Source organism: Lagopus muta, chromosome Z (assembly GCF_023343835.1).
Source record: "Lagopus muta isolate bLagMut1 chromosome Z, bLagMut1 primary, whole genome shotgun sequence".
Lineage (NCBI taxonomy): Eukaryota > Metazoa > Chordata > Aves > Galliformes > Phasianidae > Lagopus > Lagopus muta.
In genome coordinates, this window is record NC_064472.1 from 56,623,228 (window position 1) to 56,650,693 (window position 27,466).

Sequence of the window (27,466 nt, forward strand, 5' to 3'; positions counted from 1 at the left end):
CCAGGTCTGTGTTAGAAAGACTCTCTTTTCAAGGCAGTGCGGGTTCCCATTCTACTCACAAATCGTCATTAAGCCTTGCGGTAAGTCTCAAGAGGAGCACAGATGAAAGACTTCCAAAGAAGCCATTCGTGGGTTGTTACGTACACTTTGTAGCTCCTACTTATGTGAATGATTAGGGGTGTAACTCTGAAAGCTCAGCCCGTACTTGTCTTGATGCAGCTTTCTGTTTTAGTAACAGATTCCAGGTGTTTGCACAAAGCATCCAAACATTTTCATTTACGTGGTGGGGGAAGAGTGCACTGGGAGGTAGAGAGCTGGTGGTGCAGTTCCATGGCTTGTTGCTATTTGTGGGTCCGTGGTTCTCAGGAGGGAAGAAGAACTGCGTCTCCCAGAAGACCTTCACTGTTTCCTTTCTGTTTTCCGCTCGGACGGAAAGGAAGAGACAGCCCCTTTTGTTTTGCAGCTCATCTCTGCGGTGTGTGTGTGCTCCCTAGCGGTGTCGCCTTCAGCGATAGAGTGAGGCCTTCTTCGCTTCTGGACACTCCCTCTCTCACCTCATGGGAGGTACTAGCTTCAATTCCAATTGTATTGCACAGTGTTGTGTTATCTTGCACTCCGATATCATACTTAGGAAATGAGGTTTTTTAATGCTCAGTACGTTCTGGGCCCTGATGAAGTTTGCCGCTCTGCTCTCTGGAGCTGTGCGTATATACGATAAATTAAAAACACTGATGGAAATCCCTATCTGGTATCTGTATAGAAGGTGGCATGGACATTGAGAAGTCCATCCCAGAGGGCGCTGCTGATTGGACAGAACGTGTGGTTTTTAAAGAGGCTTCCAGCTTCTCCCTTGCATTCCTTATGCGTTTTTTGAGTGATCACCCGATGATCATGTTGTTAACCTCCCCACCAGGTTAGCAGCCAGGAAGGAATAGACAGCGCGTGTCACAGGGGAAGTGTCACGTTTTAATTAAAAAAAAGCCACCCGCATAATAATGTAGAGGCCGTGCGCGGCTCGTGGTGCAGCTACTGGAGGGCATGTCCCACGTGGGTGGAGGACGGGCTCCTCCACAAGGCTGGGGACAAACCGTGCTCCTCATACCGAGCCCTCCACCCCTCCCCATGCACCACATCCCACCAAGCCCAGCTATCACGGGGCAGGTGGGAGAGAGAGAGTTTGCAGTCCCAGGGACTACGGACGTGCGGATGGAACAGCACCACCTGGTCTCCCTTGCGCTGGGGAGCCCAGCTCAGGGCCCAGAGCTCCAGCCGTGGCCTCCTCTGAGCTGAGCAGAGGGGCAGGAGAAGCACCCTTCAAGGTGCTGGCAGCACCCGGCCCCATGCAGGCCCGGACACCATTTGCCAGGGCATCCTGGGCTGACGCCAGCCGTAGCGCGCTCTGGAGGTGTTCGCCCCGTAGGTGCAGAAATTTGCCCTTCCCCTCTGCAAAGCCCGTGCGGTTCCTGCCTGGAACGCAGCAGTGGCAGCAGTGGCATGGCAGCAGGAGAAAGGAGAGAAAGCGTCAAGGACAGGGAAGCAACAGGCCCTGTGCTGTTAGCAACACCAACACGTATTTTTGCGGTCTTTCTTTTGACTTTATTTCCGTGGTGGAATTGGACACTGATGGCAAGGGTCCATTGGGGCCGGTGTGCATCGCAGGTGCTGCCCGGCGCCGGTCTCGTCGGCTCTGCCCCTGGTCTATTCCTGCCGGCGGGGTGGCCTCTTCTTGGGTGATGCCGAGGCCTGGCAGTCGCTGGCCTTCCTCTTTGGGGCTCGCCGGGGCCGCTGAGGTAGGCTGGTGCCGGAGGGCCCTGTCGCAGCCTGTCGTGGCTCCTGATGGCTGGAGGAGGGTGCTGGGCCAGGGCCAGGAGCCTCTTCTTGTGGGGCAGCTCTGGGCTGTGCTGCAGCGGCCTCCCGTGCCCCAGCAGCAGGGGCGACGTTGAGGCCCAGCAAGCGGTGAGCCTCCCTGCCGCACCTCTGCAGAGTGAAGGCGATGAACTGCCTTACGAAGTTCCTGGTTTGGCCCTGCAGCTCAAGATCCAGCCTCTCTCTCAGGGTCTCCTCCTCCAGGCCAACGTGGCGCAGGGCTGAGATGACAGCGTTGGCCAGCGTGTTTGCATGGGGCTCCTCAGTGCCCAGGATTTGGCGCAGTTTCCGCTGCAGCCAGGAGCGCAGGGGCTGCAGCAGGGCCGGGTGCTCCCTGAAAAGGGCAGCCCAGGTGGCAGAGGAGAGGCCACCCACGGGACTCCTGGGCATTGCAGGCCATGGCTGGGCTGCGCCGAGGCCTGCGGGGCTGTGTGTGGCGATGGATGCCACGGCAGCTGGTCGGAGGACCAGCTCCTCGTAGTCGTTGTCCGCTTGCACGGCGTGGATGATGGACTCCACAGCCCGTTTGCAAAGCGGACATTGTGGCCTGGTGCTCGTCCACCGCTGGATGCAGGGGAAGCAGAACTGGTGGCAGCACGGCATGGTGTACGCTGCGCTGTCCCAGTTGTCCAGGCACACGGGGCAGCGGGTGTCTACTGCTGCCTCCATGCTTGCACCGGTTGTGGTGGGCTAGGGGGAGCGGGAGATGGCAACTCGCTCCGCAGCACTGACGCTACAGCAGCAGGTGTCAGTCACGCTGGAAGAGGACAAGAGACACTAGTCACACAAAACCGGCCTGGGAAGGCTCCCTCAAGATGCCCCGCTCATCCTCCCCCCCACTGCCAGTCCCCGTGCCGCCTACCTGAGCTGCTGCACACGTCTTTCTGGGATGTCCCGTCTGCCTGCTCCCAGCAGGGTTCGGGGTAAAGAACAAATGGCTCTGAGACGGCCACAGAGAGCTGCGCTAGCAGCACCCTGAGCACGTTCCAGCACCAAAGCTCGCGCTGTCCACACTCCGGTCCTCGCACACACGCTCGGTCGGAGGCCAGGCACGAACTGCCGGGCTGAGCCGCGGCGCCCACGGTGAAGCATCCGCGGGCTATGGAGTCACAGTCCGTTGCCTGGAGACGTCGCTAGGCGTGCCTTGGCCAAGCTGCTGGGCGTCACCTTTATTCGACCTTGTCTTGGGGACGTCCCTGCCCATCCCACAGCGATGCCACAGTCCATGGCTGGGCCATCCCAATGAGCCGTCCTCACCTGCAGCACGGGCTTCAGCGCCGGCACAAGTTTCACAAGTTTCTGGGCTTTTCCCGGTGCCGCTGCCCACTCCGATCCCCACATCTGGTGTGCTTGGCATCAGTGTTTCTCACCAGTCCCCAGGGCCTTGGCCATGTCTTCCCATCAGGCGCCATCCTGGGCGCCATCAGGTCGCTGTGGCCATGGCGCACAGCCCCAGGCATGTGCAGCAAGAAGGTTTATTCAATAAAAGCTCATCTTTCTCTCTGGTAGTTGGACTTGGTGATCTCAGAGGTCTTTTCCAACCTTAACGATGCTGTGCAGGGGAAGAGCGTTGCTTGCTGACATCTTCTTGATGCCCTCCTTTCTACGTTTCCAGTGAAGATACGCTGTTCTCGTGGAACAAACTGCGGGTGTCCTAGAATTAGTAACTGTGTGTCATGGTGATGACTGTCAATAGCCAGGTCTTAGATTATGACCGACTTAGAAAAGGCTTGTATTCCAGAAGAAGAATTATTCTCAAAAAGAAGACGAGCACTGAGGAAGTACCGCTGGGCTGTTTCTGCAAGACAAGCCTATCAAATTGTCAGCTTCCGTATTGACCTGTGACCAGCCGCCTTGGTACAGCTAATCATTCATTTACCACCTCTGGTCTGATCAATAGCCATGGTTGTAGAGTGGGAGAGAGATGGAAGGGAAGCAGATCTTTATTGTGTGGGCACGAGGTCCATTGCTGGCACAGATGTCAGTGTCTTTTCTGGCTTTCTTTCCTCAAATGTTGTGGCTACATGGTCTTCCACTATTGAAGTGGCTGCATTCCGTGCACACTGGATGTTTTATTTTCAGGCCAGCATTAATTTCTTATGTCGCATACCAAAATATTGATGCATCTATGTTTGACATAGAGAAATTTATAAACACTTTAACTTCTTTTTCATGTATATCAGATTGTATACTAAATTTAAACTGTGCTAGCTAAATGAGGCAGGAGAAGAGAAGTATAAAGTAAGTATAAAATTCTTCCATCTGGCAATAGGAGAGTGATTTGGAAAACTACTTTTTTCATATGTACTAGTATGAGTATGACAAGAATGAGATTTCTTCCCTATGTTTCTGAGTTTTTATTAAATCTCGTCTAAATGATATGTAATGACAAAAACGGGAACTCATTCTCACTATGTGTGGAATGTAAGTGATGGCCTTTTGAATAGCAGAGTGAGTAAAAATAGCTTTATTCAGGGCTGCATATTTAACGAATGAGGCAGGATTCTTTTGAAAAATATTATAGGATCCTTGAAGTCTTTATGAAGCAATAGCATTAAAAATCCTGGGTGTGCACAAAGGCAAGTTTGGTAGGAATAGATATTTTTTTATTACTGTTATTAATCAGTCATTTCAAGAATGGGGGGAGAAGATAAAGTTGTCGTTTCTGTAAGCTAATATTTTAATTTTGAGTAGAGGTTTAAAAAAAAAGTATGGAATGCATATGCTTTGATTTTATAATTGTGTTTGTTTTCTACGTGTTATTTGTGGTGGGGCCCTAAATGCATCCCTCATCTAGGAATTCTTTAGTGAATTTCAAAGTCATCTCCTACACCAAGAGGAACTGTTGTGAGAAAAAGCAGAAGCAGTGGCTTTGCCCTTTGTTCTGGGAGCTGTTTTTAATCTGATACTTTTCTGCTGGCTCCTGTGACGTGTCCCGTCTCAGACCATCTCAGTCCTGATCTGGACCCGAACCACCTGCTGGTTGGTTTTCTTAACCTTTACTTGCACCTGCCTCATCACTGTGGATTTTACTAAGTGATCACTGGAGTGCATCTGACTCTGATCGCTGTCTCCAGATGCAGTTCTGATCCACGCGTGGTGCTTGGCCTCTCAATTCCTTGTTGATGAATCCATCACTGCCATCAGCCCGGTATTCATGCTCGTTTCCCAGCTTACATTCTTTTGCAGAGCAGCTGGCCCTTGCAGATCTCTGACAATTGGAACCTGAAAAGGCTAATTTATTAAACTACTTATGTGACTCACAAATTTCTTTTAACTTCTTTTTGTTGTCCTTTACTAAAGATTTTTATGACTGCTAAATATGGGCAGAGGTTGCTTACACGGGTTTTACAGACTTTCCCATTCTGGCTGTATAATGTCGTGAGCAACCTGTTAAGTCCTTTGTGTCTGAACTTGCTTTCAGCAGAAGGTAGTACTTGAAGACTTCTGAGTTCCCTTCCAAACTGGGTTATCTTTAGTTCTATTGATACTGTTCTATTTGTGTGAAATTGGCTAAGACTTAGCCTCGTCTTTCAGTCTTGTTTTAGTAGTTAGGATAATTGCTTTATTCATTACTTCGTGTAACTCAATGAAAAAAACCTGAAGTTAAAAAGAATTCAGTATTGACAGATGTGGAACTGATGTATATTGTCAGCACCATACTTATTTGCCTGTGCCATACTACTGCAAGTTTCTGAACCTCGTGATGAATTTGTCCACAGGTTCGAACAATAGATTTGATTGCTTAGTTTTAAGCCCTGAGTTGTCCATATCTTTTAACTCATCACTTATTTCCCAGAAGTATTATATGTCTTTGTTGTTGCTACTTGTTTTTCAACATGCAGTGACAATATAAATAATGTTAATCTTCCTTAGCTGTAGCAGCTCTTAAAAAGTATATATGTTGCTATAAGTATTTCTTAAGCTATTTTAGTTGCGTTGGACAGGAGCTCATAAATGAAGAAAAGAAAATGGTGTGTTTCTTTACTGGTTTTATTTTTGGGTTTTTTTGCGTCCTTAAAGCAAATGTATCTGTAGTAGAAGGGAAAGGAAGTACAGTCTCGAAACTTCTAAGACTTGTTTATACTCATTTTTTATTTCTGGAGGAGAACAGCATAGGCTTGTATGTTTTCACAATAGTTTGTATGTAGTTGATATTACCTTTTGGTAGAAAGATGGACTAAGAGACTTTGAATTGGCTTGTCAAACTCTATCCTCAGAGCAGGGGCAGCTGTGAGGTCAGAAAAGGTTGCTCAGTGCTTTGTCTGAATGCATTTTGAAACTTCTGAAGATAAAGGCTGCAGAACCTTTCTGGGCAACCTTCTCCAGTTACCTCATTTTTTCACCTTAAATTATTTGATTCAGGTAATTAAAGTTCTCTCATTTTGTTTGTGTACAGAATTCCAGTTACTATAAAATTACTGGAAGGGATGAGTGGAAATACAGCAATGTGTCAGTTCAGTGTTTAAGCAAGCCAGGAGCATGCCAATTTTGTATTTCACCTCTGTACTTTTCAGTTCAGTGAGAGTCATTTGAGATACTGTTGTTAATCACTTCTATATGATGAATGATATAACTGAAATTTTTTCAGAAAAATCATTGCAGCTTTGAGGAGAGTTTTTGATTACTTCCATTACTGTCTATGGAGACCTTCTTCACTGTTATGCAGCAGATACCCTGGTTAGTTTTCCCAAGCTAGTGTTTTTATATCTGTTCTTCATTGATCTAGATCATTAGGAACTGCCATGGAATGCTTTTATGCAAAATTGAATTGTCTCCTGTCACTTTCTGCCATTACGACAATAAGCTATTGCTTATTGTCTGTTTTTTATTTTTTTATTGTTTTTTTTTATTACTGTTTGAAATATTTCAGTGGTACTTTAAATAGAGATTCTCTCAATTGTCAGTTATTTATGTGTCATCTGAGTGTTAGAAGTTGCAAGCTACAGAAACGCAATTCAGATATATGAGCTAGTCTTGGAGAAAGGTATATGCCACAAGGAACGAATGTTTCAGCAGAGCTCTTCCAGTACTAGCTGACGAGCCACCCATGAGACTCTGTGGATTCCTGAAAGTTATGAAGATTAACAAGGTGAAGTCCACCACCAGTACCTGCTGGGTGCCAGCCAGATGGGAAGCAGCTTTGCAGAAGAGGACCTTGAGGTCCTGATGAGCACCTACTTGTACATAAACCATCAGTGTTGCTAAGGAAGGTAATGCTGTCCTATGCTACATTAGCCAAAATATTGCCATCTCATCAAAGGAGGGGATGCTTCATGTCTATTCAGCATCGGTGAGGCCATATCTGGACAACTGTGTTTAGCTCTGATCTCCTCAGTACAAAAGAGATGTGGAGCTAATGAAGATAGTCCTAACTAAGGACCACCAAGGTGACTGAGAGACTGGAGCATCTCACATATAGCAGGGACTGAGAGCTGGAGCTGTTGAGTGTGGGAGAGAGCTCAGAGGCATCTCATCAGTATTTAGAAATACCTGAAGAAGGTGGAAAGAGAAAAGAGCCTGGCTTTTTTCAGTGAACAGGAGGCAACAAGCACAAAGTTGCACACAGAAGGTTCTCTCTGTGTATCAGGAAGCACTTATTTAATGTGCAGATGATGGCATACAAGCACAGGTTGCCCAGAGAGGTTGTGGAAACTCTCAGAGATCTTGAGAAGTTACATGGATGTGGTGTTGAGTGAGGCCTCTGAGTGGCCCTGTGGAAGCAGTCTGGTTGGAGTACATGGCCTCCAGAGACCCCTTGTAACCTCAGCTGTTGTATGAGGTGTTACCTGTTTCCCCAGTACTCTCCTGGTACTACATCACTTCAAACAAATTCATAGATGCTGGGATGAGCTACACAGTGAATGTTGTATGTTTTTTTATGTTTCTTAAAAATGCCTTTTACTGATGATTTAAGCTGTCTAGGCAGTTTGTCCATTTCAGTACCAGCTGTTGTGGTGCAGAGAGTCGGGAATCAGAAACATCTCTGCCTTTGTGAGTCTTAATTCAGTTACGTGCAACTTATGTTGTGGATGAAGGGGAGGTTTCTGTTCTACTACAGGCTCCAAACAGGAGCCCTGCTGTCTCCAGGAGCAAAAAATATTTATATCCTGGTGTAATTTTAAGCCACAAACCTAAAATCTTGGTTTTGAGCCATGAGTGGTAAAAAATGTGTATTGTCATCACTATGACTGAAATCAGATAATGTAGCTGTTTGTTTTAATATATTTTCATAACATAATTTATTAAACATCAGGCATATGTATTTGCAGCCAAAAAAAAGACAAGCAGAAGATGTTGTTCATGCCTGAAGTAATCGTTGAATCTTAAACTGAAGCTGTTGTTTGGTAAGGTTCTGTATTGAAATTCCAGTGTAAAGGTTGTAAATAATATGACTGTACTGTAAAGTGACTCGAAGTGTTGATGCAGTAATTGGTACAAATAGCTGATGTAATAATTAATTCCTTTTTAATTGAGTGTATCCTAGATGTTTCTTTGGAGATAATTGAATCTTTTGATTTTATTCCTATTTTCAGGGAAATTCAAATGGCATTGCTACTGTGGATGTTTCAGCAGGGTTTGTGGGACTAGAAAGCTACGTGGAGATACCAGCAATCTTCCTTACAGCATTTGCAACATATGCAGGACCTTTGCTTTGGGCCATTCATCTTCTGTGCTACTTGAGTTCTGAAGTCAGCAGGTAATCATGTTTTGAACTAAAATAATGCTTCCTTATGTATTGCAGATACCATCCTTATAAATACACCTTTTCAAACAAGTATTTTTCTTTACACCATTCTTTCAGTTAGTTTTCCATTAAGAAAATGCATGTTATTTTGTTTTGTTTGTTTGTGTCACCTCACTCTCCTGGTTTCATTTTATCTGCAGTTTTCATTTTATTTGCACTGTTTTAGTAATTTTGTTTCTTAATGAGTTCTCAGTTTGCTGTGCTAAATTATTTAAAATTTTATTATATTTTGTTGTAACAAGGTGTGCTGTCTGAAAACATCCTTTTTAGAATCTGTTAAGAAGGAGGCTTGAGAAGGCCTTTTCAAAATAATGACATGGAATTCAGACTTCATATACTGTTCTTTCAGCAGCTCTCCTTGCTCGGCATAGTGGCATGCAACTCTATACAGATCAAGCAATTTTATTTATTGTATGTTACTGATTATTGCTGTCACTTGTAGCTGAAATATTTGTACTTTTGGATATTTTGTATAGCAGAGGCATTAAGGAATGCAAAATAAATTCATGCATTTGGAATTTCAAGAAGACGTAGTTGGAAATTGTTATGCATCTTAGTGTGCATGAAATAGCCAACTGGACTCTCTACTATTACATTTAACTCATCCTCTTGGTCACTCGAGAGGTGCAGTATGTTAACAGGAGTGGCTGTAAGTTCAGTACCCTGTCACATTATTCTACAAATACAAAATCATGATGTATTTTCACTGGAATACCATTTGACAGAGACCAAGTTCTTACCATTCCGGAACTTTCATCAGCTACATATCTTTTCTTTATTAATCTTTGGAATTTAAATTTATGCTTTTTTTCTTTCTAATTTAGAAACCAAACATTGGAGCAGGACTAGCAAATGGGATTTTAGACAGTATTTGTTTATGACAACTCTTTGCCTTATGCATAGTCATTCTGTAAACATGTCTGACTTCCCTTCATCTGCATTGCTGTCCAGTCTCATCTTGTTTGTGCTTTTTGTTATCTGGCTTCTCTTCTCCTTTTACTTGTTTGCTGTGGCTATATGTACACTGTGAACTCTCATGTTGGCACACATGCCTTCATTACATGTGTAATGAAATGGGATCCTCAACTCACACAGCTGCATACAGCTGTGCAGGCCTTTGTGCCAGAAATGACCTATTCTTGTGGCCTAAATTCCTGCACTGTGTGTGTTGTTGTGTATTAACAAACACGTTTTATGGACAGGGACACAACTTACTGGTCTGCCTATGTACCATACTGCTCTTCAAAGACACAGCTCTCTGTACTTTGTCTTGGTGGAATTGCACATGCCAGTGCTGGATCTGTATTGTGCCAGTAATGCACTTGCTTAGTAGAAACTTAATGACCTCTTAGATTGAGGCTTATTTCCCTGAAGTCATCCTTGATCTTATGTTGGCTGATACTGTCTAAATACTGGTGTTTATGTATAGTACATCTGAAATCCAGTCTTTTCTCTGTTCATTTTGATATTTTTTTGGCTTAAGTACATGTGGATACAGTATCCATTGATGCCTGGGTTTGTGTAACCACCATGCTCCCCTCTTGACTTGTCCCTACCATCTGATGTCTTGATACGAAACCCAACATTAACTCCCTGTTTCTAACACTCTTTTTTTGTACTGAGTTTTATTCTAGCACTCTTTTGTTATTGCTGTGATCCATCAGTATATCTTCCCCTTACTCAGGCTCTTCAAGCATTCAACTTCCATTCAACTTCCATTCTTTATAGTCTCTTTAAAAACAGAGTTGCCATGTACATACAAAAATCCCTGCCTCTTGTCTTCTAGTAAATATGTGACTCATGACCTTGACTATTACTTATGCTCTATTAATCTACTGGTTGGTTTTTTTTTTCTCTAATTCCTTTACATCTCTGTTCAGCTATACCGTGCTGTGTTGAAAGTGATTCGTCTGTTCATGTCCACGTTTGCACTGTTTTTGGATTTTTTTGTTCCACTTTCTGTTCTTCATTACTACACTGTAGCACCTACTGTAGCTTTGGAGCTAGAAATTTTCTCTGAGTATAGAGGAGCAAGCAGCCTCATAGCTGTTGTGTGAGGAGGGAGAATAAAAGAATAAAAGCTACTGTAATGTGTTCAAAGAGTTGAAGTTTTAATGTTGTTTAGACTCCAGATGGCAGACTGATCAGCACTAACATAAAATTAAGAAAAAAATGATATCACATGGCATGCTGTTTGAAAGCACTTCTAACAAATTAATGAAAAACTTTCTGTAACAAAATCTTTGAAGATCTTTACATGGTTAGTATTTTTTCAAATAATGTACCTCCATAGTAGTGTGGATTGTTCTCATATTTTCTTGGTTGAATTTTTGCAGATTAAAAGCTCAACTAGTAGTGTTGCCAGGTACAGTGATGGTTTAAACTGATATCACGTGGGTAGCTGTGACCTGTAATACCCACGTCACTTACGTAAGTAGATTCCATCAAGCAGCTTTCTAGTGTAGAAATTTTAAGGTTCATTTGGGTCAACTGGTAAGGTTGTTTGCTCTCCTGAACAGTGAATAACTCTGGATTGAAATCTCTCAAGCCCCTGGGACTTGTTTCTGTTGGTATCTTATCGTGATCAGAACTTTGGTCAACATGCTCTTTATTTTGCTTTTGTGTTTTGTAGCTGGCTGAATGGTTTCCATATTTCTTTGTTGTTATTCCTTGGAGCAAAATCTCAAACAGGCCAGCTGCTTCATGTTGTTTCTTAAATACACAGATGATTGAGTTTCTTAAAAAAAAAAGCAAAATTTGAGATGTTTTTCTTAAGGACTTCTTATTAAATGCTCTATATGCAGTGCCTCAGTCAGTATAATTCAGAGTCTTTCCCTGAAAGATCCTGAATGAAGATTTTTTCCCCACTCCTGATAGGAAAGTCTAAAAAAATTCATCTGCTGTACTTTTGTGGAATATGCTGAGGTTGCCATCAGGACTGCTGACCCACCCTGAAACAGTCACAGTTGACTGGATGTGTTCAGAACAGCACAGCAATGCTGTCCTTTCTGCAGTTTCTAGCATCCTGTAATCTGTTTTGGAGCTGCTTGCATCTGGGGAAATCTACATGTACAGAGAAGCCTGACCTCAGTTCTAGCTGTCTTCGTTAATTCCAGACACTTAGTGGAGCCCTATATAACTGATAAGGTGCACCAGATGCCTTTGCTTAGTCTTTTTGAAATTCTTAGAAGCTGAACTCTATTGTGGCTACAACTTCTAAGGTACAAGTACACACGCATACTTTTCCTCCTTCTGCACTTTGCACTCATTCAGTCATAAAATGCTTGAGTATGGAGGGCATCTCTTAATATCATCTGTGCCAAACCTTCTGTTCAAAGGACAGTACTATCCAAACAGAACAAGTTCCTCAGGGCCACGTCCAGTCAGACTTTAATTATCTCTAAGGCTGGACACTCAACAGTCTACTTGGAAAAACTGTAGATGACAACCATGACAGAAAAATGGTTTTCTGATGTTTAAGTGTCATTTGTTCTATTTCAGTTTGTATCCATTGCCCCTCATCCTTACTTGGGACCCAGCTGGTAAGAGTCTGTGTCTTCTTTACTGTTGCTTATGAGATATTTATGTATATTGAGAGCAGCCTTCTCTTATCAAAACTAAATATTTCCAGTTTTCCTGGTTTCTTCTCTTCTGTCAGATGCTCCATTTCCAGTATCGTATTTGTGGTCCATCAGTAGACTCACTCTAGTATACTCATGTCTTTCTTACAATGGGGAGCCCAACTGGAGCCAGGACTGCAGGTGTAATCTCACTACTGCTAAAGAGAGGTAATGAAGCATCAACTTGGGACAGCTAGCAATCCACTGCAGTCCCAGGTGTCACTGGTCGTTGACCCAAGACAACTTATGTCCTTCTCAGCCAAGCTGCTTTCCCAGTGGTCATCCCCCAGCCCATCCTGGCACATGAGTTGCTTCTTCCCCACATGCAGGATTTTGCATTTCCTGCTGTTGAACTTCCTGAGTTTGTTGTCAGCCCATTTTACTGGCCTGCTCCGGTCCCTTTGAATGGCACTGCATGTAGACTTGGTGAGGATGTTGTCTGTGCCATGCTTCTTTAAGGAAGATGGCCCCAGTGTGTGAAGCCCTGTGGTTGGATGCTAGTGAGTGGCCTCCAGGTGGAGTTTGTGCTGCTGATCAGAACCCTGCGTGTTGAGCAGCTGGGCCAGTTTTCAGTCCACCTCTCTGTCCACTTATCTGATCTGCACTGCATCACTTTTTCTGTTAGGATTTTACAGTGGCAAGAGCCTCCTTGTGAATTGCAAGTGCGTTGGATATATGAAATCAGGGCTCTCTTGTAAAAAAAAAATAAGAATATAAGGACTTGAAATAATATGTTGGAAATCTGGTTGTAAGTTGTTAAGCAATTTGCATCCCCTTAATCAGGCACATGGAAGAATAAGATTTCCTTCTCATGTGCAAAGGTAAATATGCTTCTAAAATAATTACTGGCATGTGATAGACAGGAATGTGGATACTAGTGCCACTTTTTGTCCTTCATGCTCTCATAAAAAGCTTGGCAGCTGGAATGTGATGGGATTTTCACAGACAGAAATAGTAAGAACTCTTCTGCTTTAGTCTCCATGGAAACTGCAATAACTCTTGACTATGCTTCTGAGGCAGTGAGCACTGATGAAACAGATGCCTAAACTTAAACAAGCATTCTCTTTGTGATCGGCATAAATTCCAGAGAGCAGATGAGTCATGTAAAGAGTAGTTTTTAGAGTGTATTGCTGTACTTTAAATTAGAACTTAGCATTTGGGGATTCTTATGATTGGAAGGGCCATGTTATTGTATAACCAGACCTGTGTTACATGGCCTCACTGTACTCATCTCACTCCAGATGGATTCAGTTTTTGCATTCCTACCCAAACAAAGTTGTCTTGTGGGTGACAGTCACGGTGTTATGTAATTAGCTTTCTTTAAATAGACAGCATTGTAGTTTTCAGGTTACTTGTTCGTTAGAATCTCTGTTTTAATTGGTTTAATGAGTCAGGTTTCAGTGTCAATGCTGGATGTCTCCTAACATTAGAAGAAAGTTGCAAGCCTGTTGGCTTCTCTTCCCTACTGATCAAATGTTTTAGTAATGCTTTCGTTTCAGGATTAGCAACCTTTCAGGCTTTCAGGTGTTGAAAATCTAAGTTATGCCCAATGAGGGGATGTTTGTTGTAAAACGCTTACTGTTATCCTGGAACTTTGTTAATATAGAATGTTTGCACAGTAAGTTCAAGATTTGCTGTGACTTTTTTATGATGCTGATTTAAAAAGCATGCTTGTTATAAGAATATCTAACGTTAAAGTTTCAGCTTTTGCCATCTTCAGTCCATTTCATTTATGGAGTCCTCCATTTACAGTTCATGCTAACATATTAATCCTTTTTCTTTCTTATATAAATTGAACACGCAGAGAGTGTTTTAATATTATTTCTTTCTTGAGTTCTAGGTAGAAATTGCAGTCCTCCCAAAAGACAAAGAAACAATCCAACCCTTTTTTTTCTGAACCCTTCAGTATTGTGTGTAAATAATATTTAATTCCTCTGGTTTCACTCCATTCTCTCTCCCTTAGGTTAATTAAAGATGAATAAGTGTTTACAGCTATGAATATGTTGCAACTACATTCTCTAGAATGGTAATACCTGCTCTATGCTGTGTTTGCCAGCAATCCAGCCCTCTGACTAAAATAAAAAATGTAGAAGAAGGTATCTTATTCCTTCCTGGGCGTATAGAGAAATCTGAAAATCATTTCAAAGCAGAAATGTGGCTTTATTGCCGCAGGCTGGAAGACTATTGTACTCACTTTGGCATCTCCTGACATGTTGTCATTGTGAGTATGAGCTGGAGATTTCTCTTAGTCATCATTAAAGTTCTGTGATGGAGACCTCTTCATCAGTTGCCTCAGTGTTAGAGACAAATGACAAGTTACTTGAAAGCCTTCTGCAAAATAAATGTCATCCTCTTCCTCTATGGACCAGTTGTGCAGCTGTGTTTTAGGAGATGAAATACTTTCTACGTAAATGTTAAAGGAAGTTGTGAGCACAGAATTATAAACACACAGATTTGGAGTGGGTTGGGTTTTTTTTGTTGGTTTTTTTTTTGCTATAAGTGATGAAAGTAAGCATCTAAGCAGATTTGGAAGTTAAAAACTTATCTAATTTTTGGTAGAGTTCATATATTAAGCGTGAGGTTTTCTAATAATGACTACTGACCTTAATTGAGAACACATGCTTCATAGTGTTAGGTGTTGCCCAAGTACATTATAGAGTTGACCACACAGCTTTTAGATAGTCTTACTGATGCTGTGTAGTGCCATTATTGTTATGAGACTGTTGTTATTGACAGAATTACTGGCTTAGAGTCTACTTTAAATCAGTGTAACAAGCATGCTTTTTGATTTTTTGCATAGCCTATTGCTTTTTCTTTGTGGGTAATCTTGAATGGAAAGGAAAGAGTTCTAAGTTTACGGATTTTTGTTTCTGTCAAAGCTCCAGTTGTTTTAAGAGTTGTATTGTCTTCCTCCTCTTTTGATCTTCTGGTGTCTGTCTGACCTATAGAAGTAGGTTCAAAAGTGCTTGGCTGTAGAGCCTTCTGGTTTCAGTGTATCTGCAGAGCTACTAGCTGTTTCTTGCTCTGCAGAGAGTGCAGATGTGCAGTATTGCTTTGTTGTGCAGTATTTTACCTTCATTGTTGTTTGGAATCACTGCACGATGAGACCATATTTTCCTGACATCCTTTATAGAAGCCTGTTTATTATGTTTAATATACACCTAAGGTTATTGGCTTTTAGGAGAATCAACAGTTAAAATACTGGGCATGAATAGCCTCAGAACATCAGTTTCAGGCAGAAATTTTTGAATCATGTGATAAGAAAAACAGAATTTCTTCAGAGTATAGATAGTCTAGATTGGATCTTTCAGCTTGACTTTAGAAAGACTTGAAAAACTTGAAAAGAACTTTCTGAAAACATGAAAAGATGATGAAAAGAATGCTAATTAATTTCTGTGACTGTAAAAGAAACTTCTGGTAATCCCTCCTATTGCTGATGAACTGTGGCTGTTTGAGAGTGACAAAGCAAAGCTAGCTTGACTTGGAGTTCCAAGCAAGCATTAATGGAGCATGCTTCTTTAAAAAAAACATAAGCATGTAAATATAAGAAGTGCAATAAAAACTATTGTTGTAAATTCTTATGGAAGGGATTAGGTGTTTCTATATTCACATCTAAGATGTTTTCTTTGATTAGCCCATGCAGCCATTTTCAGTGGAGGATGAGCCCTGAGGTTTGGTGCTGCTACAGAATGAAGTTATGCTTGTACTTCCACTCTTTTCTCTCGCTGTCCTTTGTACTCTTGCTGGGTATGCCCCCTCACCTGCATGCTCATACTTTCCCTCTTCTATTCTGCTGTCCTCTTATGTTGCGCTGTCATTCTATACATACGCCCTCCTTCCACAGCTTATTTCTCTTCTCTCCTGTTTTCCCACCCTCTCACGGGTGCTTATCCACAGTCCGTGCTTTTCCCATCTCTCATATGGTTTGTCTCCATTTATCCTGTGCACAGGCTTCACCCACTCCCCACCTCTTGTACATTCCTCTTGCCTGTCACACCCCTGCTTCCCACTGTCACACATTTTCTCTGGGCACTTGTCCACTCGCACATGCGCTCTGCTCCCTTTCCTTGTGTATAATGTCCCTTTCTCATAGACAACCTCCTGCATGTGCTCCATTTCTCTATTTCATTCCTTCTCACTTGCAGCACTTTTTCTCCTTTGTATGTCTTCGCTGTATGTTCTGATTGTCCCTTGCTTTTCCCTTCTGTCTTGCTTTTCCTTTTCTCCATTTTCTCCTTTCTCACATGGTTTCCAATCTCTCTCACATTCTCAAATTCCCCATTTCTTGCTCTGCTCTTCCCCACCCCTCACACTTTCAGTCTGTAACCTGAGCCTTCCTCTTCTATCTCCTGCTCTCCTCCTCTCTCCTGCTTCTTCTCTGGCTGGCATTTCCCCTGCCTCACTCTTGCTTTGCTTCTATCTCTCTCACTTTGCCTCATCCTTGCACTTCTCCCTTTACACTCTCCTCTCCTTTCTCCTGCTTCTCTTCTTTCCATCCTCCTGTTCCCTCTCTCTGTTCTTCCATGCACCTCTCCTTATAATGCCCCCCAGCTTTGCTGTTCTTTTGCACGTTCTTTTCCCTATTATGCTTGCTTTTTTTCCATTCTCCCTTTCTTTCGGTCTGTCATCATTTCACCATTGCTTGCATACTTTTCCATCTCGGAAGCATTCTTGAATGCACTTTCCCTCTTGGTCATGCTGTCAGTCTACTTCTTATGCTCTGTGCCACCTTTCTTTGGGACTTTTATACTACTCTATCTGCTTTTGTCTCTTTCATACTCCCGCTCCACTCATCCTCCCTCCCTCCGCTTCTCTCACTTTCCTCACACATTGCCCACCATATTTTCTTTCTTTCCCTCCCTCTTACACTCCTCTCTCATGCTTTCCTTATTTCAGTTGCACACTTCTGCTCTCACACGTTCCTTCATTCTTTTGCACTTCCCTGTCCCAGATCTCCTCGCTTTCCCTTTTGCTGTTTTTCAGCACTGTTTCTTGCTTGCTCCCTTTTAAACCTGCTTGCGCTTTCCCTCCCATGTCTTTGGCAGTGTACCTTTGCTGTTTCTCTCGCTCTTTACTGCTCCCTCCACCAGATGACACTTTCTCTCTTTTTCTCTGCTCCTTCTATACCTTCTCTTGTTCCCCATCCCTTCTTCTCTCTTCCTCTCTCATGCCATTTCCCTCTTGGCTCTTGTTTTCTCTCTCTCTGAAATACTTACCCTCTGTGTTAATCTCCTTACACGCTTTTCCTCTCTGACTTGTGCTCTCTTGAAGTGCTTACTCTATTGCCTGTGTTTTCTGATACGCCTTCCATCTGTCACTTATGTGTTTCTCTCTTGCATTTTCCTGTCACACTCTCATTTTCCCATTTTCTGTTCTTCTGTCCCCTTATTCCTCTTGCTTTTCAGTCTTGCATTCTCTCTCTCTTTTGCATTTTTCTTTTCTTGCTTGTATTTCTTCACCTACTTGTGTTTTCTTCTAGTTGCACGTTTCTGCCCTTGTCCGTGTGCTCCTACTCTGGTATACTTTTCCTGCTGCAAGTGCTTTTCCTCTCTTTGCTTTCCTCATCTCCCTTGGGTGCTCACACTCTAGCATGTGTTCACAGAATCATCACAGAACAGCTTGGGTTGGAAACGATCTCAAGGATCATCAGGTCTTCTCTCTCATGGTCTCTCACTTCCCTCACCTCTTCCATGCTTCTCGCTCGTAAATGGAGACTCTTGCACGGAGACTCTCCCTCTTGCTTGCACTTTTCCTAGTGTTTCCTCCTTTCTTACTGAGTCCTTCCCGGGCTCTTTCAATTTCTCCCTTTCTTTGCTTCTCTTTTGCAGACATACTTTTTGTAAGTACAGGTAGCGACAGGACTAGAGGAAATGGCATTAAACTGGAAGAGGATAGATTTAGACTAGATATTAGGAAGAAATTCTTTGCTGTGAAGGTGGTGAGACACCAGAAGTGGTCATCCCTCCCTGGAAGTATTCAAGGCCAGACTGGATGGGTCTTTGAGCAACCTGCTTTAGTGGGAAATGTCCCTGCCTGTAGCAGGGGAATTGAAACTAGATGATCTTAAAGGTCCCTTGCACCCCATACCTTTTCTATGATTCTGTCTATATCTGATTTCCCTCTGTCTCTGTGGTCTTTCCTACTTTAGAATCTCTGATGCCTGTTTCTTCTGTTTAGTGGTCACAGTCATGGGTTGATTGTTGGACTAGGTGATCTTATTGGTCTTTCCAACCCTTATGATTCTGTGATTCTCTCACTTGGTAAAGGTGGTCACCTAGTAAGTAATGTGATGACATTTAATGCCTTTTTTTTTTTTTTTTTTTTTGTCTTGGTTCTTAACAGAACAGATCAGACAGATCTTCGGCTGCATTGCCCTCTCTCATCTCTCTCATCCTTTTCTTCTCAACCTCACTATTGCATGTGATCTGGCTTGTCCACTTTCCCTCTTATGTGCTTCACCTCTCATGTGTGCAATCCATTTCATGCCATTGCTTCTTCTTGTGCCTTTTCTCCAGTGCTTTTTTTCTTGTTCTTTAACTCTCCTGGGTTTGCTTTCTTAGTCTTGTATGTGTGCTTTCCTTTCCTCTTGCCTGCGTACACTTTCCCTTTCTTGCACATGCTTCTTTTCCCATGGGAAGGGGCTGTTTATCAGGGAGCATAGGGATGGGATAAGGAATAAAAACGGCTTTAAACTAAACAAGAAGAGATATAAAATAGAAATACAGAATAAATTTTTGCTGTGTTGAATGTGTGTGTGATTTAGCTCAACTGCATATGCCACTTGCATGTCCCTCTTGCTCATGTTCCCTGTCTGTAAGTGTTCTTCTATGATGCTGTACTTTTCTTTTTGTTCTTTATGCATGAATCACATTCTTTTCTGCATGTGTTTTTTTTCTCTGTACCTCTCTCTTATTTTCCTTCACTCACTATTGTACATATCTTGGGCTTCCCTCACTTTGGAGATCTTGGCACACTTCCCTCTCTTCTCTCACGCTTATGTTCACTCTCTTTGTTTGGCTTTCCCCCTGTCAACATATTTCCCCTCTCTCATTTTTTGCACACTCCACCATTCTTTCCTAACACGGCCTCCCTTTTCCCTCAGGAAAGTATCATGCTTTCCTTCTTATGTATTCTTTCCCTTTTTTCATGTGCTAACTACAATCTCTGCTGCATCCCATCCTTCTCTAACATGCCTTTTCCCACTCAAGCGTTTCCCTTTTCTTGTGCACTCTCCCGCACATTTTGCTTCTCACAGAAGTTAACTCCTGCTTTCACTTTTCCTCCTCCATGAAAACTTGCTCATTTTCTCTTTCTTGCACCTTTTCTCACTTCTCATTTTCTCATGTTTTACTTTTCATGCAAGCTCCCCATTTCTAGCATGCTTTTTCTCTCATGCATGCTTTTATTTTTTGCATGTGCTTTTCTCCATCTGTCAAATGGTTTCCCTTGCTCTTTCTTGCACACTTTTTTCTTATTCACAGATGCAGCCTCTCTCTTTCTTCTCTCTCATGTTCCTTTCCTTCTCACAGCCTCAAGTTTTCCTCTCTCTTGCACACACACTTTCCATCTCTTTGTACTGTATGCTTCCTCTCTCTCACATCAGCAGGTTTCCATCCTTCATGCAAACTCCTCACTCCTTCACTTTCCTTCCGTTTATGTGTTCTGACTATTGAACACTTTTCTTCTCATGCAGCCCCTTCCCTTTCTTGCTTGTGTTGTCCTGCGTATAGTCTCTCTCTCTTGCACTCATTCCCTTGCACTTTCCCTTCTTCCTTAGTGAACTTGCCCTTGCCCCCAGACTTGCATGATAACCCTTTTCATACATGCTTTTCCTCTCTTGCTGCAAATTTATTACCCTTAAGCTTCCATGTCCTCCTTTACACTCTTTCTCTCATATACTTTTCCCCTTTGTTCTGCTTGGTTTCCCTCTGTCATACGCATCCCCTTTCTCCTATGGGTTCTCCCATTTCACTTTTGCTCTTATGCACCTTTTCATCCTCATGCTTTTCTCTTCCCTCTTGTGCATGTTCCCCCACCTTCACTGCATTCCTTCAGCCACATGCTTTCCCTCTGTAGTGCAGCTTCCCTCTCCATGATGGAAGGAGAGGATGCTCTTCCTCTTCAACTGCCTCATACCATTTTTCTCTGGTGCTTGCTCTTCCCACTCCCTCATGGATTTCTCCCTTCCTCTTTCTTAGTCTTTTCCTCTCCCCTACATGCTCAGTCTTTGCTGTCTCTTGCCTACTTGCCATCTCTTGCATACTAGCCCTATCTTGCATGCTTGCTCTCTCTTCTGTGCAATTTTCTGACCAATCTGTCACAATTTTTCTCTTTTGTGTGTGCATACCATCTTCTTCTTTCATACATTCTCTCTCTCATGGCTTATATCTTTTTCCTGTGCCTTCTCTCTTTCTTGCATGACTTTTCTTGCACTGACGCTTTTCCTTTTGCTCACTTCTCATGCACTCATTCTCTGTCACATGGACGTTCCTACATGTCCTCCTCTCTTACTCTCCCATACGTGTACTTCCCTGTTCTTTCTGTGCCTTGCTCTTCCTCTTTCTCTCATGTGCCATCACCCAGTTAATTTTGCTCTGTATGTGCATATGCCGCAAGTCCGTCTCACGTTCTCACATATGCAGGCTTCCTTTCCCGTTCTTGTGACACTGTCCCTGTCTGTTACCCTTTACCTTTCTCCCTCTGGCAGTTTTACCCTGTGCCTTCTGTTTCTTTATGCATTCTGTTTATCCCTTGCCTGTTTTCTTGCCTCTCCATTTTCCCTGTTTCTCACACGCATTTTTCTCTCTCCTTTTGCTTTGACTGCCTTGCACTTTCCTTTCCGTGCACTCTTACTTATCACCCATTTTACACACTTTCTCTGTCTCAGGCTTTGTCTGCATATTGTTTTTGCCCTCTTGCATGCACTTTTTTGCATGCTTTCCTTCTCTCTCTTGCATGTGCTGTTGTCACCTCTCTCTCATTTCTGCTTGCCTTCTAGACTGCATGCAGTTTCCCTCACTTTCATGCTTCTCCTCCTTATCTTAGAAGGAATAAGGAGGAAATTTTTTTTCTCTCTGTCATGCAAACACAGTCCCTTTCTCTTTCAGTCATCTTTCCTTTCTCTCTGTCGTGTTCTTTCCATTTGTCTTGCTTTGGGGCCCTCCCCTTTTCTCATGTGCTTACATGCTATTCCTCGCTCTCTAGAGCTTTCCGTAAACAGAACCACTTCTTACCTCTCAGCTTTTATTGCTGAGTGTGTCATATAGCACGGAATGTTCCTTTGGTCAGTCTGGGCTGGCGGTTCTGGCTTTGCCTACTCCAACTTCTTGTGCACTCATGCAGTCCCTGGCTGAGGGGCAGCATGTGAAACATAGAAAACCTGATGTTGAGCAACCACTGTTGAACAAGAGTTAGAATACTGACATAATATCAACACTTTTTTAGTCATAAATTCAAAACATGTGAGCATATGAGCTATGAAGAGTTGACTCCACCCCAGCCAGAGCCAGTATACCCTCACTGTTAAGCTTTTTCTCTCTGGATCTTGCATGTACATCTCCTTTCTCTTGCATGCTTTTTCACACCACCTTGTTCTCTCCCTCTTACTCTCTTCAATTTTCTCAGTTGTCCCTTTTTCTCTCTACTTTTTTCTTGAGTTCTGGGGCTTCTCTTTTACTTGCATGCACTTCTTTCTCCCTCTCCGTCCCTCTACTAGCTGTTTCCCTCTTTCCCTTACTAGCTCTTTCCCTCTGTTGCATGTTTTTGCTTATGCATTTGCTTTTCCTTTGCCTCACACTCTTTGCCACTCATTCTTTCTGCCATGATCCACTGCTCACTTGTGCTCTTTCCCATTCACTGCTTTTTCCTTTGTCTTGCTGTTATTCCTCCTATTTACCCCTTGCTGTGTTTCCCTCCCCGTTACTGTCTCTCCTAATCATTCTTTCCTGGACTCACTTCCCTTCTTTCCTGTTCTTTCTCAGACTCTCATCCCCTTCCTCACTGTCCCTACCACTGCCTTCTGCCCCCTGTTCTTTTCACTCTTCTTTTCCCCTCTGTTTCTACCATTTATGCTCTTAATCTGTGTCCCCTCTTGTTCCTCCTTTCCTCTGTAATGTTGAATTTGTCCTACTGTGTCTCTTTACCTCTTGCTCAGTCTTTTCACTTTGCCTTTTTGCTTTTGCCTTCTTCCCTTACTTCACTTTCTGCCACTATGTGTGCTATTTCCATCTCCCTCTCCTTTCTTGTTTGCTTGCTGTCTTACCTTTGCTTTTATTTCCGTGTGCCTGACGCTATTTGCTTTTTCCCCCTATCAGCCACACATTGCTTTCTTTAGTCTGCTTCTATTTCTGTCTTTGCCTCAATGGTCTGTTTGTGCTCTTTTCCAAACCTCTCTTCTTGCTTACTCTCTGCTATTTTTTACCTTGCTCATTCATTCTTTCTGCATCTTTTCTCCTTTTCCTCATATTTTCCTATGTCCTCATATCCTCTTGTTTGCCTTCTGTCTCTTTTCTCCTTCCCTGCACTTCTTTCTTCATGCCTGCCTTCCCCTTTCCTTCTTTGCTCCTTGCTTGCCTTTCCCTCGCTTCTTTCTGCGCTCCACCTTTGTCTCTTCGCTCCCTCCCTATCATTTCTCTCCCTTCCCACTCACTCTGCCAGTCCATCCCTCCTTCATGCTCTTCCCTTTGTCCCTCTCCACACTTCTCTGCCCACTGTGCTTCTTTCCTTTTTCTTCCTCTTTCCTTTTTCTTTCCTCTTTCTCTTTTCTCTCTCACCATCTCTCCATACTGCCTCTCCCCCTCTTGCCATTGCACAAGTTTCTCCCTCCTCTCTCTCACTTCCACAGCCCTCCTCCCTTGTACATGCAGTTCTCGCCACGCACATTCTCTATTCCTCCCCTTTCCCTCCTCTCCTCCTCTCTGGTCTCTGTTATTCCCTCTGAAAGCTGTTCAGATAGCTGTTTCTTGTTCCCCTCACTCTTCCCTACTCCATTTCCCCGCTATCACTCTTATTCCTTCTGTCCCCATTTCTTTTTTTCCTTCTGTCCATCAGATGATGTTCAGATCTCTTCAGAGCTGTTTCTTCATGTTCCTTCATCACTGAGCATATTCACATTTCAAAGAGTTGTGTCCTCTGTACTCCACATTTTTTTATTGGACCCCAAGGTGAGAGCTTTACAGTATCACCAAAGCTACGGTGTGAAAAATCCCGTGCTATTTTCCTGCATTCTGCTCAGTTTGAGTCTGTTGAGGAACAGTGTCTGTAATGAGTATAGCATCTTCCTCCAAAATCAAAGAGCTCTGGCACCTAATTTCTTGCCTAATTGAATAAATTTCTGTTTACTCTTGCTTTTGTGCTCCGTGGTATTAAAACTGTCTCATCATTTTCAGAAATGCTGGAGTGTGGGTTTATAGATCCTGCAGTACTCTGTTCTGCTTGCAGGAGAGAGTGTGTGGCCCTACAATCTTTATGTTACTGTTGAGCATTGTTTTTAATTATTCAACTTCATGCAAATTATTCATAACTCCAACAGTCCTGTAAACTTGCCAAAGGAAAAGAACGTGTGATACTCAGGCTTAATAGTGACATCGTTGCATAATCCCAGGAGTATGTCTCCTTGCTCTACAAGGAATAATGAGGCTATGCAGAGGAGTCTACTGCATGTTGCACCAAAGAGAAAACTGAAGAAAGTTGGAAGCTGTATTCATCTCTCTTTTCAGTACTTTGGAAATTTCTTCCTCATAATTCAGAAATAGAAATATTCTGCTGAAGCATAGTACCAAGTTTATTTCTTCCCTACGATTAGCAGGGGCTGTGTGATGCTGCTGGATTCTCGGTGGTTTATAATCCTGCTGAGGCAGAAATGTTGTCATCCAGAAGGGTGCTTCCTGAAGTAGAGGGCCATATTTGTACATTTCCTCTTACATAGAAATGTTTTTAGATGTAAGCTGTACATTAGCTGTTGTTCATGGTCTTGCCTTGCTATTTTTCCTGAGTTTGTATATTCACACATTGCTGGAGATTTTGCTGAAATTTTAAATCACATTGCAAGAATTCAGACAGCAGCCTACGCTTACAATCATGTTGAGGTTTTAAGCTACGTGTGTGTCAGGTTATTGTTGTTAGGTATTGTGAAAAGTGAAATCAACCTTATGAATAACACTGTCACGTCTTTGCTTTAAGTAATGTGATGAGGTTCTTTAAGAAAATACAATTTATGCTTGCTGCCATTTACATGAAGCCGTATGGCAGAAAGGCTTTGAGTTCTTTTCTTCTTCTCTGACCAGTTTTACTTGGCACATATGTGTGACAGGTCAGCATGGTTGTTTCCTTCTGGTCCAGTGTTCTTTGCTAGCTGATATGATTTTGCTTGTCAAATGCATGGGATATGAGCAGCCAAAATTCTATCACAGTACTCTCTGATACTTAGGGATTTGAGCTCAGAGCATGTCCTTATAGTCCTTAACAAAGCTTAATGTTACAATGCATGGTCAGTCTGGCAGGATTCAAGAAACTTGCAAACAGACTGCACATAGCATCTTACTGCATTTCCCTCATTTTTCTTGAGTTTCTTCCATGAGATAATCTCGAGTTGTTACTGGGTCTGATAGTTGTTCTGAAGAATTATTTGTTCTTCTAATAAGACAAGTATTAAAATTTTGTTCTTATTAATTCTCAGGTGGATAGGATGAGTGAAACAATGTTCAGAACAAAGCAAAAAGGAAAGAACATTTTTCACGTCTTTCTTTAAGTAGATCATGTTTGGAAAGTGCCTTGAAATCCAAGTTCAAAACAGATTTCAGCTTTTATATTGAAATATTAGAATTAACTGTGGCAGATCTAAGATAAAACCACAAGTGGATAAACTTCCTTTGTAGTCACTGGAGAACAAGGATGTATACTACTCATTTGTGGGCAGAATTAAAATGAATTATTTTGGAAATGCTTATGCTTTTGTCTTCAGTATGCTAGTTACTTATCCACATTGTCTAATGATCTAGTCATACGTGCTGTAGAAGTAATACATGAGAGAATATGGCAAATGAAGATGATATGATTTGGAACTTAGAAAATCCTCAGTCCATTGTTGTTCATGGTTCTAACTGCCAACACTTAGTGCTCCATTTCTCTTTTAGAGGTTTAGAGGCTTTCAGATGCATCTAATCAGTAGCATGCAGGAGGTGTAGGGAATGCATGGATGTTGACCGTGGTAAGCCAAGATGGCTAATTGCAGCTTCTGCTTCTGGGCCACATCTGCTGATGTATGCAGTGGTCTGCTCTATTCCGTGTTATTGAAGGTTTCTCCTTTGTTGTGCTGGCTGATGGTTAGAAGTCTTGGCTGAATTTCCTTTCACCGTCGATACAAATTCCAGAGTACAGTGACAACCTGCAAAGAATTATACTGGCTTCCATATCTGCATAACATCAGCTGAGCACTGCTTGCTGAAGCAGTTGTTGTACTTGTAGAGCTTCTCAGAAGTGACATTCCCTTCTGGTCTGATGCACAGCATTTGGTCAGCAGGAAACATTAACTATAAAAAGTAAGAGAACTTTTGCTTATATTTGAGCAGAATTTTTTTCTATTCTGGCTGCAGGTTTTTTTTGTTTTTTTTTTTTTCTTCTTTTTTTACCATTAGTTTTCAGTCTTTGTGCTGTGGCCAACAAAAATGGACTTCTTGGCTCAGGCAGCTGTGGATAGGACTGTACGTGGGATGCTCTCCTTCTGCTTTTATCCAGGATTTTCCTATCTACTTTTCTCACACTGCTTCTTAAAGTGCATAAGTTCTTCTCAAATGTGTTTGTTGTTATTGGGGCGGCAGGAGTAATTTGAGGAGGGAGCTGTTATATTAGTTAAGCCACAAGATTAAAAATAGCTACTGTAATGGAAAAATACAAGAAAGAGCTGACTCTGTCCTCTGTGCGAAAGAGTGAGTATTAAATAATTTGTGCCTCCTCTCCTTAGAAATGCCTTGTGCCACTGTTCATTTACCCTGTTGGACGGTATATTCTAAACTGGTCAGTCTGAATTCAATTAAGTAACACAGTAACAAACTATTTTAAGTCTCTGCATAGCCTGCCTGTCTGGAACAGTCATTGGATGGAATGCTTGTTTACACCTTCAGCTGAGATGATAAAGAGCTGTTTGTTTACAACAGGGACAGGAAAGCCTGAAGGTGCACCTTAACAGAAAATCAAGCTAAAAATTTCCTTCTTGTTCCCTGCTTGTGTGATGCTGATGTAAAATGCTTCAGGCTCTTTTCTACTGGGAGTTTTCAGAAATGCTAAGTGGATTTTGGGAGGATACTTGCAGAAAATTGACTAATGTTGAGCTTCAAAATAATCAGGAGTTTTGTTTTGCTTGTTAGGAATTTTAATTATTTGCTTATGCCTTATTGCTTTAAAGTCTGAACCTGTGACAAGAGCAGCCTGATTTAACTGTGTTGGTTTTCTTGAAGCTGAACATGTTAACACTTCCTAAGGATTGACCTGAGTAGAGGTTGATGGGGAAACTTGAAGCATGGCAACAGGCACATACAGTCACTAGATACACATACACCACAGAAGTAGTGTGACAGAGAAGACATATCAAGCAGAGCACTCAGTTTCATGTGACTCCCTCTTAAAGGAGGGATGGAATTCATCACTGGCTGTCACAGCTTAAATGGAGAAAGGGGGATTGGAGAGTCGAAGATAACTGTTGGAAAGGAGTGGCTTCTTTGTGTTGTAGAAATGAGGATTGTGTTGCAGTGCTGTCTAGAGTACTGGTTAGCTATCTCTTTGACTGCAACCCTGAAACAGACCTGGATATTTGTGCTAGTGAAGTGCTTTCTCTTTCCTCTAAGAGAAGGTAGAGTCTGAGCCAGTGAAGTTCAAAAGAAGTCCATTCCTTTATGAAGAATCAGTATTTGGGGAAATGAGCACATGCAAGGCATGAACTGGGAAAGTGGGCATCTTTCAAGACTGTTTGGTCAATTTTTAGAAGGAATTTGTAGGCTTTATTAAGGGACAGTTGGTGTCTTGCCCTAAGAGTTGCTATTCAGTCCTGGCCCAGAATCATACTAGATGAGAGTAGGGCATATGGGAGAAACATGGCACATTTATTCTTGCTTGCAAAACTAATGGGTATTTGGTTAGAACTTGGAACTCTTACGGATTATAGATGCTCTGCATTCAGATTAACAGGTGGAGTGCTGTGGAGTTTATTTCTGGCTCAAACCTTTAACTAATATGTAGA

The 27,466-nt window shown here is 42.6% G+C and overlaps 1 protein-coding gene across 4 annotated transcripts in view; it reads left to right on the top strand.

Moving 5' to 3' along the window:
* PIGG (phosphatidylinositol glycan anchor biosynthesis class G) overlaps positions 1 to 27,466 on the top strand; it is an 85,382-nt gene that overhangs the window by 52,687 nt on the left and 5,229 nt on the right. For 3 of the 4 annotated variants that reach the window (XM_048930833.1, XM_048930831.1, XM_048930832.1), the window contains exon 12: positions 8,403 to 8,566. In XM_048930833.1, coding sequence (XP_048786790.1) covers positions 8,403 to 8,566 — 164 coding nt within the window. Of the gene's footprint in view, positions 1 to 8,402; positions 8,567 to 10,950; positions 11,045 to 27,466 lie in introns of all 4 variants that reach the window. The other variant, XM_048930834.1, reaches the window with a different exon arrangement.